The 13,842-nt window shown below is 55.8% G+C and overlaps 4 protein-coding genes across 4 annotated transcripts; 1 reads left to right on the plus strand and 3 right to left on the minus strand.

Annotated features, from left to right (window-relative positions):
• Positions 1-255: 255 nt before the first annotated feature.
• CCMA1212_009691 (Kinesin-related protein 11) lies at positions 256-3,139 on the minus strand (the record flags this gene model as incomplete). Its single annotated transcript, XM_073706764.1, has 2 exons — positions 256-2,327; positions 2,404-3,139. 2 exons carry the CDS (start codon positions 3,137-3,139, stop codon positions 256-258), a joined length of 2,808 nt encoding a protein of 935 aa, XP_073554652.1.
• A 1,134-nt stretch (positions 3,140-4,273) lies between these two features.
• Positions 4,274-4,699, plus strand: CCMA1212_009692 (uncharacterized protein; the record flags this gene model as incomplete). The annotated part of the gene is made up of 2 exons (XM_073706765.1): positions 4,274-4,371; positions 4,450-4,699. The coding sequence occupies 2 exons, from the start codon at positions 4,274-4,276 to the stop codon at positions 4,697-4,699; spliced, it is 348 nt and encodes a 115-aa protein (XP_073554650.1).
• Positions 4,700-7,815: 3,116 nt separating this feature from the next.
• CCMA1212_009693 (uncharacterized protein) lies at positions 7,816-8,958 on the minus strand (the record flags this gene model as incomplete). Its single annotated transcript, XM_073706766.1, has 1 exon — positions 7,816-8,958. The coding sequence occupies one exon, from the start codon at positions 8,956-8,958 to the stop codon at positions 7,816-7,818; it is 1,143 nt and encodes a 380-aa protein (XP_073554651.1).
• A 577-nt stretch (positions 8,959-9,535) lies between these two features.
• CCMA1212_009694 (uncharacterized protein) lies at positions 9,536-13,010 on the minus strand (the record flags this gene model as incomplete). The annotated part of the gene is made up of 4 exons (XM_073706767.1): positions 9,536-11,163; positions 11,225-11,771; positions 11,834-11,976; positions 12,026-13,010. 4 exons carry the CDS (start codon positions 13,008-13,010, stop codon positions 9,536-9,538), a joined length of 3,303 nt encoding a protein of 1,100 aa, XP_073554648.1.
• Positions 13,011-13,842: the final 832 nt, after the last annotated feature.

The following is a 13,842-nucleotide window of genomic DNA, read 5'->3' on the forward strand; positions in this document are numbered from 1 at the left end:
AAACACCAAACCCCGCTCGTGTTGCCCCTTTCTCGCAGAGCAAACAAGAATCAAACTCAAAAGCTCGGGTATAACATGAAAAGAAGCAAACACAATAAGAAGAGTAGAACAAAATGGCTCCCATGCCTGAACACCTTGTCCCACCAGAGATTTCCACAAAGAAAAAGTCCTCGTAACATCACAGTTTTCGATGGCAGTCAGTTTTCGGCCCTCGACCGATTACTTTCCATCCCTAAAGCCCCCATTCCCAGGGCGTCATGACGCAGCCTCCACAGGGGCACTGCGCTCTCCAACGGGCGTTGCCACGCGCCGCAATGGTGGAAGCTCGCTGGGGGGCTCGCCTAGTGACTCCAGCCTGCGAATAGGCGCCAGTCGCACACTGCCTCGAACACCCCTAACGATCTGGCCGGTCTCGACTCGGTCCTGAATCATTTCCTCGAGCATATTGTTCATCTCGTCGATACTCTTCGTCCTTCTCTTGGATTCTTTGCGAAGCGGGCTCCAGTGAAGACTGTTTCGAATGCCATCTTGGGACTGGGGCGAGCGAGGCTCCGTCATTGCGTCGGCATTGTCCCGGGAGCGAGCCGCGCTTCTCAGGGCAGCCAGCATGCGATCCTTGTCGTCCAGCCTGGCTCGCAGATCGGCAATCTCGGCGTCCTTCTCCTTTAGCAGGGCAGCCACGCTGTGATCCTCACCGACCATGATGCCCTTGGTCGTGACTGAGAAGCCAGACGATGTCCGGGAAGAGCTGGCTCGCCGGGCCTGCAGCAGTCGTTTCTCGAGCGTCGAGATGTATCGGTTCTTGTCTGCCAGATCGGCCTGCAATGCTCGGTTCTGCGCCGTCAGAGAAGCCAGCCCGTCCCCGTTCTCGCCAATGCTGTCCTCGTCCGCGTCGACAATCTCGGCTGCCGCTTCGCCCGACATTCTATTCATGTTGGCACCGTAGCTGGATCTCCGCCCGATCGTAGAGTTTGACGCCACCGATGCCGTCCGCTCCAGGGGAGACCTAATCGACATGGCGACCGACGATCGGGCTGATCCCGGCACTAACGAGATCTGCGAATAACGTGCAAGTGCACTCATGGTGCCGTTCGAGTTGACGCCGGCCGACTTGGAGCTGAGGATCAGGCGGTTGAGGTGGTCGATTCGTTCCTTGAGTGCCGTCCTGGCAAGCTGCATTTCCAAGATTTGTTCCTCGTGCCGCTCCGCCATCTGCTGCGTCTGCACGCGGTCCTCCTCGACAAGCTCCTTGATCTCTTCGTCGTTCTTCTTGTTAGCCTGCGACTCGAGCTGCTGCTTGAGTTCCTGGATCTCCATGCGATACCGCTCCAAGAGCACCCGTGCACCGCCATCGCCTCCGGCGCCCAGGGCTTCTTCGGCCCTCTTGGCGTGACTGACAATGCTGTTCTTTGCGCGAGAGGCGAACTTGAGGGTGTTGAGCGTCTCGATGGTGTGGTTGGCGGAAGTCGCAGCAGTTCCGGTCACGCCGAGCGCCGCTGTGCAAAGGATACTGACGAGGGAGTTACCCGAGAGGGCTCCCTGAAGCAGTCGCGTCAGTTTGCTGTCTCGGTACGGCAGATGCTTCCCGTCCTTGTCGCCGCCCTTGTCCTTCCACTCAGAAAGCTTTGCAATGACCGTTCCGAGGGTGAGCAGACTCTTGTTGATATGTGCACCCTCCTGCCTTCGCTCCTTGGACTCTGCCGCCTTTTCCGAGCCGGCAAGGTCGATCAAGCTCAACGTGGAGACTCGAACGCCTCCAGGCACCATGCCTGATCGCTTGCTGTCGCCTGCGTTACCGCCGGCCGGCATTCGCTCTCGGCTTTCGACGATGATTTGGACGACGGCGTGACTTCGAGAACTTCGGGAGTTGAACTGCGTGCTGGCTGTTCGGCGGGCCTGGTCGCCTCGTGCGATGACTCGGAGCAGCTGCGTGGGGCTCTGGACAATCTCCTCCTTCAGAGGAGTGGCGTAGACGCCGCGCTTGCTGTCTTCTCGCAGCTTGATCTCTTCTTGCGGAGCCGCAGCGCCATTGGCAGAGGCCATGCTCAACAGATCGTGAATCTTTTCGTTATAAATTTCAAGGTAGCTCACTCTCAGCAGGAACTCGCGCGAGGGTGTCTCTCGGATGTATGAAAAGATGTCGGTGATGGCCAGCGGGATGACACCTGGTGACGATGCCGTTCCTTGCATGGAAAACGTCTTGCCAGTTCCCGTCTGGCCATAGGCGAAAACCGTACCATGGTAGCCCTCCATGACTCTTCGGACGAGGCGCTTGGCCATGTGGTCGTAGACGCGGGCGTTGTTATCGTGCGTCGTGAAAACATTGTCTAAAGAAATTGACGTCAGCACAGACTCTCGTCAGTCCAGAGACTGCGGTCCTGATATGGCGCGAGCATCACATACCATAGTAATAATCGCCTCCCTCTTTTCCTCTGTAGCCAATCAAGGACCTTCGACCATCGACCATCCATTCTCCGTCCGTGTGGTCGTTGTTGGATGAATCGGGTCGCACTCGAACGCTGACAATAACGTTGCCCTTTGCCTCCGTGGCAGACGATCGCTTTTCGGATGCGCTGCCGGACGCGTCGGCGGAGTCCTCGTAAGTCGTTGCTGATGTGGAATAGGAGCCCTGAGCAGAGGAACTTCGGCTTTGAGGGGGGGACGATACACTGATGTGCCCATCAGACATACGGGTGCTGCTTATGAATTTGCCCTCGGCGCTGCCATTTAACAGGCTCGGCGTAGGCGTTGGAGAATTACTGCTGGCTACGGAGTCTCTAACAGGCTTCGGTTTTCGCGCGGCGCGAGCTCTGTCGCCGGCCAGCGGGCTGGAGGGCATGCTGCTGTTTCGACCGTCGCCCTTGGGAGGCTTCGGGAAGGAATTGATGCTGACAGCTTTCCGGACCGTCTTTGAAGATGCGGCAGCGAGTTGGCCGGCCTTTGGTATCGGGGGGATGCTGCTGTTGGAGGAAGCGGGAGACGCTGTGGAGGGTGCTCGTAGACCGCTTCGAGGCGCAGCGGGCGACTTTGGACTGGGGATGGAGGCCATGCTTTTCCGACTCTTTGGCACGGAAAGCGTGGGAAGAGAGGTGTCGGATGGGCCCATCGAGGGGCGAGGGCGCGGAAGGGCGGTCGCCATGCTGCCTTGGGGTGCGGTATAGAAACGTGGTGCGTATAAGAATTATGCTCGCAGGTCCCGCGCGAATGGCTTGTGCGTTGTGCGTTGTGCCCTCAAAGGCTTCAGCCGTCCATGTACGGCAGAGGCGTTGGGCCAGATGTCGAATCGCAGAGGCACTGTTGCGCTATCGGGAGCCTTGAACAGACAGGCTGCAGAATGGAGACAGGAACAGCCTGGCCGACGGGGGGGAGCAAATTACTCAATGTCACAGGCGAAACAACGGTACCTGGCGCAATAGAATCATAGTTAGCATGACTGCCTGCGGCGAGTGGCCCGACTGTCCTGACAAGGAGAGCTGGGTAGGTCGCTGCGGATAGGGGGTCGAGAGGCATCCACGATGAGAAGAGGGGGGGTTCCATACCGCTCTCTCCCACAGAATCGTCTGGAGAAGTCTTTGCGTAACTGTAGCGAACAAGGCGAAGCGGAGCAACTGGGTCTTCAAGACCTGGCCTGAGATATCCCGACAAACACTTGCAGAGATCCGCAACGGAACAGACAAAAAGAGAAGAAAAAAAAACAATAAAATTCCAGAGGAAAGTGAGAAAAGAAAGGAAAAGAACAGGATGACTCGGGCGAGGGTTTCTTGTCGTCGCCTGGTGGCCAACAGAAAAGCGGTGGATTTCCTCTTTTTCCCTTTGGGGAATACTAATAAGATGACCCGATGGACCTGCCGGCAAAGTACCGCCAAGGGTGGCAATCGTCGAAGACGGGCAGCTGTTGGCAGACGCTCGGGACTACAGCAATTCGAGAGCGGACAGGAGAAGTTCCATAGAGAAGAAAGAGAGAGAATGTAAGCAGCTGGGGGAGCTTATTGATGTGCGATGGTGGTTCGCCGAGTCGAACGGGCGATATGCGCAAAGAGCTGCAAAGTCACGGGAGCGGGCGCGGAGAAGGGCGATTGCAGGGAAGCCGTTCTTTTTCGGGGGAGACGCAGCGAGAGATCGATGAAGACAAGGGCCACTTGCGTTGGTGTACAAGTAACGGCTTGCTGACGTCGCATACGGGCAACTAACCAGTATGACAAAGGACACGGGCAGACGTCGACAGAAAGGAAGGGAAATGCAAAAGAAGGTGCGAAAAGTGAGATTGATTGGAATGAGATTCCAGAGAAGAAGAGGGTGGAGAGCTGCGAGAGAGATTGTCTCGCCCAGACGGCTGGCATACTTGATGGAGAAAATCGGACACGGGACAGGGCAAGGAAAGACGGGACAAGACAGGCGAGAACTCTGAACAGAGTGGATGTGGCTGCGTCCTGGCCGAAGCACACGCAGACTCACGCATGCATGTACAAGCACAAGCGGCTGTACGAACGGCAGCGGCGCATACGAGAGGACGCATCACCAAGCCGGTACCGATACACACACAAGCGGGCGATGCAGGTCACTGCAGACGTGCTCCAGCCAAGCGGCAGCACGAGATTGGGCTCCAAGGACCCGTCCAGGCAAGGGCAGTTGCTGCCGCAACTCTCGACTCGGCCTGAAGCTTTTTCTGCCCAGCAACAACAACAACATGAGCAGCTAAAGTGGTTGGTCGAGTGATGGGGAGAAGCTAAAATCGCCAGCTACCTACCTAGGTACTACCTCACCAAGCAGCTCCTTGTTGTGGTACGAAGGATGGATGCGAACCTGGGCCTAGACAAAGCCGGTGCAATGTGGGAGGGCGGGATCCATCTGGCCCGTCCGGCCAATCCCATCCTAGCGGGCAGCTGCCTCTTCAGTCGGCAGCCTGGCTTAGCGCGTCGATTGGTCCCCAAGTCCCCTGGCCGCCGTCCTGGCTGTAGCGCCACCATGCGCTAAGGCGTGGGCGCTCTAGCGCTGCTGCCGGCGCAAGGGCCCCCCTGTAGCCAGCCACTGCAGGCCGTTGCAGGCCCGGGACCTGGAACGGCGGTGCTGCGAACAACTGCTGCAACACCACGAACGAGATGTTTTGTATCTGTACAGTCTCCAGCGCGTGCTGTCCCACTACAGCACGCGTTACCCCGCTGCTGATCCCACACAGAGCTGGTTGCAGGCAACTGACAGCGGCACGCGCAGACGAGAGGAGGACGGGACCAAGTATCGGTACTTGTGCGCAACGCCATCACCCGACGGCCCTCCACACGAGGCTCTCCGTTAATCTGCACACGGGCCACCCTCTATTCCCAGCACCGTCTCTCAAACATGACGTTGCTTCACCTTCTCTTAATATCGACAGCTTCCCTTCCTATTGCCACTGGCTCGATGTCGAATGGAAAAACAACAATACTGAACGAACAGGCAATAATACAACACAGATAATTGGCTTCAGAGCAAGACACTTCAGCGGCATCAACGTGCTATTTGATCTCATCACCCCTTATCTCCACCAGCAAGATGATATAATTCATCCACCTCCCTCACCACCTCCCTCCGGCGACCAATACTTTCCCTCTCTCTACCATCAACTCACAACTGTCAGCTCTCCTCGACCTCCTATCGGTCCCTTTCCGTCGACTTCGTGAGTGGCAATTTCAGAGCCTGTCCTCGCCATGCCCGATTCCCCGAGAATGGCACCAAGAACCAGGGGGTGGTTCCCGGGACCATGCTGAAGCGGTCCAAGTTCCTTCTTTAGCTCCCTGGACACTTTCCTTTAGCTTCAAGGGGGTCCTCGTTTCCAGCATGTTAGCACGGCTTGAGGTTACTATCAAAGCTCACGAGTACAGGGCGTCGCGTCAGAGGAGGCCGGACCTGTCCAACCGAACTGACGAGAGATGGCGTCGCTTTGCGCAAACGATCATCCTCGCCGAGATCCAAGCAGCTGCCAGGGACTGTGGCCCGTCGCCGCCAAAGCCATTGTGCCTGTCGCAGCCCGTGTCTGTGATGTGATGTGATTCCAACGCCCCCCAGGCCCGAGTCATGCAGGCACCATCTGCAGGTCCTCCGGCAATTGACCGCATGCGCACATGCGTCCGCCCCAGTGCTGCTTGGCCTGTACGACATATGGTTGCAGTTAAACGAGACCAGGTCTGGCAAGCGTGGCCTCCGCCACGAGAACTTCTTACTGCATAATATAACTTTGATATCCGGTGCGACACACGATACGAGTTCAACTGCGACTCCTGGAGCAGAAACGGAACATTAGAACGATTAGCTCATTGCTAGTCAACCGCGCTCCATATCGGCGCCCTTACTCTAGCGTCGCGAGAAGAGGAAAGGCCATCACAAAATGCCTCCATCAGATAAATGTGATGGCTTGCAGAGCCACAGTTTGATGGAGCCAACGCAGTCGTGTGAAAGAGCGAGCTTTGGGATTGCGATTGACTTGATCAGATCAGCAGACAGCAGCCGTCGGTGGCTATCGCGGCACCAGGATGCGGATCTTCAGCTCGCCATTGTCGCCGACGCACTCGCTCGCTGAGACCGCTGACGGGCTACTTTTCTTTCTTTCTCACGTCCTTATTCTTGACCCCTGCTCGTCGCGTTCTCGAGCCGACACCAACAGCCACCGACGCGTCTGCAGATAACATGTGCAAGCCCAGATTGTCAAAGTGACCAGTCACATCTGCTCCAGCATTTTCATCCTTCGAACCGGGCTCAAGGCGATCAACCTCGGTGACGCCCAAATTACTTCAAAGCTCCATGATGCTCTGTTCCTCTTTCTGGTAGCTTGGACCGATGTCCGGAATGAACATGTTCATGCTTGCTCAGACGACAATTCGAGTGTGCATTGATCAAGCTCCCAGACGATGGGTCGAATTCGAGGTGAATTGAAGCTGTGTCGCAATCCTCATTAGACCCCTTGTGTGTGATGCGCACTTATCAGCAGTCCGTCTTCTTGGTGAGCATTGACACTGATCAACGACGGCATGATGGACTCTGACATCCGACTTTCGCCTCCACCGTCTTTCAGGGGTTCGGACGGCAATTTGGCACCTGTCACCCACATGCTGATCGTGGAGCATGTCGGAGAGCCGCTGTTTGATCATCGCTCTAGCATATCGAAGCACCCAGCACCACAACTCTTCTCTGTTAGCGTACCTATGTGCGTGCTTTGCCACGGCAATCAGCAAGGCGGTTCGACGAGCCCAGCTCCGAGGTTTGGAAATCCGGTACCTGTACTTGTGCCCAAGTTGACGCTGCCCTTCGTTCGATTTCATAGTAGACAATACCTTCTTGCGTCGACAGTTTTAGAGTCATGCCGCAACATACTCACACATGATACTTATGGAAATATCACGCCCCCGCTCCCAACGGCCTACCGACTTCACCACCATCAACCAAATCTCCTCCTGCAAGGGATGACGGTCGATAAACGATATCCATGGCCATCCGCGAATCATTCATCCAACTCTATTCCAGCAAGCATCTTACCGACTCCCCAGATCCACCCCTTGCCATCACACCTCAAGCCTCGTTGTTCAGCCACCGCAAGACATCCATTCGATATATCTCGGCAAAAGACAGCCCTACGAGGCTCATCATCCGCCATCTCGGCAATCACCAATCGGTCCCAGGTAAACCTTGCCCAAATATCTTGTAATTCTTCACCGGCAATGCGAGATCCCGCGTGATCCCACGAGTACATACACATGGCTGTTCCCCCCCAACCACCAACAACACCACAACATACCCAACACAACACGCAGACCGACAGATATAGATGGATACAGTAATAGCAAATCACCCTCCCAACGCCCTCACTCCCCTCCCCACGCTCCCCGTCTCGAAAACCTCCACGACGCCCAGCCCAACCGCCAGCCCCAGCACCCACTCCCACTCGACGCCCCAAAACTCCTTCCACCGCGTCCCGTACAGCCCTCCCCCCTCGAACCGCTCCCTGAACCAGTCCTCCGGCGCCTCGCCCCATCTCGTCCCGTCCACCATCTCGCGGAGCCAGTCCACCGTCCCCTCCGCGAGCTTCAGGTACCGCCCGTGCCCCGGCACCGCGATGCGGAAGTCCGACGACCCGTCCGAGGCCGCCTGCGACGAGCCGCCGGTGAGGAGAGCCGGCGCGCCTCCGCTGCCGCCGGCGAGATGGAGCGCGTTCTGGCCGCCCACGGCCGAGACGCTGCCCGAGGCGAAGCGAGACACGTGGTGGATCGACGTCAGCGTCGTGCGGTCTTCCGGCCGGACGTGAAGCGTCGTCCCCGGCGTGGCCCGCAGCGAGCTCGTCAAGAAGCCGGCCCTCACCAGCTCATCCGTCTGCGCGTGCGTCACGGCATCCCTCGGAATCGTCTGCGCCGTCGGGTTCTCCCTCAGAAACTCCAGGAACCGACCCTTCGTCTCCTCCGACACGCCGCCCGCCTTGCGCACCATGGCCTCAAAGTCCGCCGTCTCAATCAGCGCCTCGCCCATGCCGCCTCTCCTCTCGACGCGCACTTTCCGGATGACGCCGCTCCGGGACAGCTCGACGACTTCCCGTTCCACTTTGGACGGCGAGGTGAGGATCGCGTGTAAGTGGCCCGGCGTGACAATCGGCGGCATGGCCAATCGGTAATTGAGGATCTCGGCGGACCGCGTGGACTTGAAGCCCGTGGCCGGAACGGGCGTGAACATCCTGTTCCGGACGTAACGCATCGCCTGGACGACGTCTCTTAGTGTGAGCTCCTCCTGCAGTAGTTGGGCTACGCCAATGTCCGAGAGCTTGTCTTGGAACTGGGCTTCGGGGTCGTCTTTTGGGGCTGTCTTCTTGCCCTTCCGGGGAGATGGGGATGAGGAAGATGCCTTTGCTCGGCTGGCAGAGTTCTGGCGTGCTGGGGTTGGTCTGCTCGGTTTTCTGACCCGGTTGGATTTGCCCAGGATTGAACGTAGACTTTGTGGCATTTTGTGACCTGTGTGTCTTGCGTTTTCCTTCTCTTTCGCCTAGAATGAGTGTAACCGGTTGTTGCTCCTTGGATCTAATCAAGAGAAACGCAACAGATCTGCAACTCCCTGGTAGAATGCTGTAGTCTAACCTGTGGTCATCCTACATCAAGAGCAACACCGGGAAAAGGCGGCGGATATCGCAGACGGATGAGGAATCATCTGAGGACTTGATGTTTAGCCAAGGTATGACGATGTGTCTTTCAAGACGTTTAGATGCGGAAAGCCAGCCAATGAACACTTGTAAGATGGAAAGAGTTGAAGTTCTTACAGGTACGGTGCCTGAAACTCAAAAATTCCATGCTTTGTGGCAAATTGAACGCAACTCGGCTTACTAAACTTAGACCACAGGACAGCCTCATCGGTATGTCACTGGCATGAGTTTAGTTCACAAGGAGGCAATTAATCATCCATTATGTGCTCTTCGCTATACTAATCCTTACGCTGAATCAACCATTTTGACAATGCATATTAACCACCCATTACCTATTGGTATCCAAGCCGCTCTCTGCGGCAAACCCAGAGGGATATCAACACTTTAACCAGCCGTGGTCAAGATATACGACGTGATTGCGCTCATCCGCTCACTCGTCAGCTTCAGCGAAATCTTCAAAAACTCCCTCGCAATCTCCGGCTCCTTCTGCTGAAGCCTCTTCCACGCCTCCGTGTCCAATACCCAGACGGTACAATCCCTCTCGACTTGCGCCGTCGCCGTCCGGCTGGTTTCGGAAAAGAAGGGCAGCTCGCCCAGCGTGGTCCCCGCCACGATGCTCTCGCAGAGCCGGCCCTGGGGTAGGTCGTATTCCGCGCGGATGATTCCATGCTCGAGAAGGTAGAAGCCGTCCGCGGGCTCGCCACGCCGAAAGAGGACTGTGCCGGCGGCATAGTCCTTGCGTGCAAAGTACGAGGCGGCTTGGAACCAGAAGTCTTCATTCTTGTCGCTCAGCCCCTGGAATATTTGCAGCATCAGTCGTAGAGGTTCATTAAAGCTCTGCCATCTCGATCTGCGCTGGATGTCGACACTGTTGAGTGCGTCATAGGCCGCCTCCACAAGGTGATTGCGGCGTGGAGAGTTGAACGGCGGGTCGAAAGAGTCCAGTGTCGTAGACGTCGTCGGCACATCCAGGTTGGCGGTGGCCTGCTTCGTCGTGCTTAGCTCCTCTTGCTGGGCATAGAGGGTCTTCAGCAACTCATTCTCGCAGCTTTCCAAAGCCGAATTCAGATCCGGCAGCATCATGACCTCGATACCCCCGCTCCCTAGCCCCACGGCCCTAAGGCTACGGCCAAGTTCGCTATCGGCATCCAGGCCACTCAGGAGAAGTTGCACCCCTTTGTTGTTCAATAAGCGGCTGATCGTGTTGAAGGCTTCACCTGCGGAGTAGTCAAGTCCAGTAACATGCCACATGTCGAGAATGAGGAACTTGATCGGCTTCTGGGCAAACGTGTGCTCGTCTAGAATCTCGCGTATCTTGGCTTCCACGCTGACAACGGTGCCAAAGAACAAGAAACCGGTGAGCTTCATGATGTAAATTTGCCGGCCAACCCGTTGCAAGTAGCTATCTTGTGATGGATTACGCCGGACCGTCGAAGTAACGACTTCACCATCATAGATTGCTCGAATGGCCGATACCCTCGACGTCTGGATAGTGAGCGATACAAACGCCAGCAAGATGCCAACGCCAATGCCCACCACAAAGTCGTAGATGCCCATGACCAGGACAATGATGATGACAGTGATATACTCTGCAGGCCTGAGCTTCTTTCGTGGAAGCCATACTGCCTCGAGCAGTAGCTCAAACCCGAGATCGAAAATGAGCGTTCCAACCATCATCACTGGGATCCAACCAATGATGCTGGGGCCAATAACCATAACGCCGAATGTGAGAATCGCAAGCAGGTAACCGGCAAGCCGCTTATTGCCTCCGGATCGCAAGAAGAAGACGGTATTGGCATAAACGAGATAGTTTTGAATGCTGCCAAGGCATCCTGAAATGAAGTTGGAGTAACCATGGAGCCTCAATTCTTTGTCCAAATCAGCGTTGTCCTCCCCGGAATTGAGTGCCAGAGCGGGAACGTTGATCGGAACGTGGAGGATGCCAAAGAATGTCAAAGCAAACATGGCCGGGATAACTTCGATGATTGCCTTCCAGTGTACCAGCTGCAATTCTACTCGAGGGATCATTAGCAATAGCAATCAACGTCACGAGTAGGAGAAAGAAGAACTTACGGTACAATGTGTAAAAGTACCACCAAGGTTCATCTGGTGGAGGTCCGACGAAAATCCACCCGTGATCCCGGAGCGTGCTCGGTTCCAGTACGTCAAGCGAGAAGACAAAGAGGTAGAAAACCAAAGGAATGGCCAATATGAACAGAGGGAGAAAATACTTGGACGCGCCTTTCATCTGGCCATAGAATAGAAGAATGGCCAGTATAAGAGGACATATCCAAAGGGGTATTGTCTTGGGGTCCATGAGCTTTTGCAACGTATCGAGGTCGTATTCGAGGCTGCCCTCAAGCCGAGCCGAGACTTCGAAACCGGTAGCTATCAGGAACCAACCGACGCCCCCAATGCATCCTATCAGGATATGCCTGGGGATAAATCCGACCATGAATCCAAACTTGAATCGGCCCATGAGGTAGAACACCAAGCCGGTCAACATGGAGCTCAGGGCATAGGCGACAATGGTTGTGGCAATGACCGCATCGGGATTCTCCTCCCCTACGATGTCCAGAATCTTGGCTGCCATGTTATGGAAGAAGGGGACAACTTCGATCTGAGCTAGGATTAGAATCACAGCACAGGCATCTAGACAGCATCGAAACAGTGTGCACATACCAGCTCTGATCCCACAGCACCCTTGAATATGCTACCTGTAGAGAAGATAAGTTGCGCCACAATGGTGCTGACGTAGTAAATGGAAATGCCAGCAGATCCCAAATGAGAGAAGAGGGGGGTTCCGAGGGGAAACAAGATCATGCCTAGTCTGGTCAGTCAAGTCTTTCCCGTGATGGTACGCAACACTCTTACCGTATGACAAGGCGTCCAGGATATTCAGAAGCAAGCCCACGGCAACGGCTGGAAGGCAAGAAACAGGCTCCACCACGGCAGTCTCCCAGATGGCCCTTCGATTCCAGCGACCCGGACAGGCCGCTACTTTTGCGAAGTGGATGAGGCGACGCTCCACGTTCCGACCCTGTTCGGTGAGTCCATGTAGCCATCTTTTTCTAGCCGACGTCTTTTGCCCTTCGATATCGGTGCTGCTACTGGTCCCCGACCCAAGATCCGGTCTTTCGAGAAGAGGGGTGTACTCTGAAGCCTCCGTCTCCCTTGTGTCTGGCCGCTGCTGTATCTCATTGGTAAGTGAGGACTGAGATTGTCCAGCTTCGAGATTCTCAAAAGGATGTGGCGGGACATGTGTTTGTTCCAATACCGGGGATGGGGGAGACGAGTTCTTGAGCAGATTGGCGAGCGCTGAAGGTCCATCTTCCCCTGCTGCTCGATTCCCTTGTTGCCCATCTTCCGGTATGGTCCCCGATGAGCGCCGTATGCTCCCCTCGATGGAATCTGCATCCCCAAAGTCTGGACCGAACACTTCATTAAGTGAGGGTCTGGTCCTCTGGAGAAAGCTCGAGCGGCGCTGAGTTGAGCCATCCGAGAGCAGGTATCGCGCCAGCTCGGCGGTGTCTTCGCGAACACTCCTCGCATTCTGCGCGCTATCTACCGGGGCTTTTCTCCTGTCAGCAACACATGGTGCCTGGTGGGTGCAGCACATTGCATTACCCAATTGGTCTCGTACTGAGGCATGAATGAAGGAGCGAATCGGTTCCCTGTAGCCTTGCGCGGATCCCACAGAGGAAGAAAGCTGCTGGTGTGGAGGATTTCCGGCCTCGAGCATCGAGCTTTCAGCGTGGCTCGCTGCATCTGTGCGATCATGATGCGGCTGGTCCGTCCGCGAGGCGAGGCTGGAAGCTCTCTTCCGCCACGGGGAGAATCCTGAGACTGAGGATGACATGCTTGGAGCAGCCGGTGGTGGAGCTCTGCCGACAAGCTAATCGGCGATGATATCAATCGCAAGTCGACATGAGGATGTTGGAAACGGCCTCGAATAACGTTAGTGATGCGGCTGGCGATCAGAATTCAGCTAAATATGCAGCAAAAACAGGAGCTGGAGGGGCAAAAAAAGGGCGGTATCATGACGATGCAGGAGACGAGGAAAAGACGATGCAGCTGCAGGTGATCGAGCATCATCGCGAGATAACGGCTATCAGGGAAACTTTGCGGATATCGAGGCCGCCTTGCTGAATCAAGGAATTTCCGGGGCGGTGGCGCCGGAGCCGGGTCCCAGCAAATTGAGCTCTGGACCTACTACGTAAGTACAGCATTCGATATCAGACCTTATCGCAGGCGAGATGTGCCGTATCTTCACATGTTCGATTTTTAATACTTGCAATTGCTCTTACAGCATCCTATTGCTTACATCAATGGATTCTCCAAATATGCGTCCCTGATGCCCCCCAATCCATCCACTGCTCTCTAGCAGACTCGACGGCTGTTCCGTTGCAGATACGGAGCAGCTGGTGGGTGCATGGCATGCAATGCGATCGATCTGCTCGGCTTGTGAATGGCCGCAGCCGAATCCTCCCGGCTTAGCCTCATCCACCACCCATTCAATCAATGATATGGGACGCCCACTCTTTGCACGTCTTCTGCAGGCCTAGACTGCATTAGCGGGCGGCATCAACAAGCAGTCGCCGTTACTCCGAGCCTCGGAGCAATCAATGTCACCTCTGCCGATGGTTACGAGCGAGCGATACTTTCTGCTTGGCTGTCTCCCTCATTCTGCT

Source organism: Trichoderma ghanense (assembly GCF_004382785.1).
Source record: "Trichoderma ghanense strain CCMA-1212 chromosome Unknown scaffold_18, whole genome shotgun sequence".
In the NCBI taxonomy this organism is placed as follows: Eukaryota; Fungi; Ascomycota; class Sordariomycetes; order Hypocreales; family Hypocreaceae; genus Trichoderma; species Trichoderma ghanense.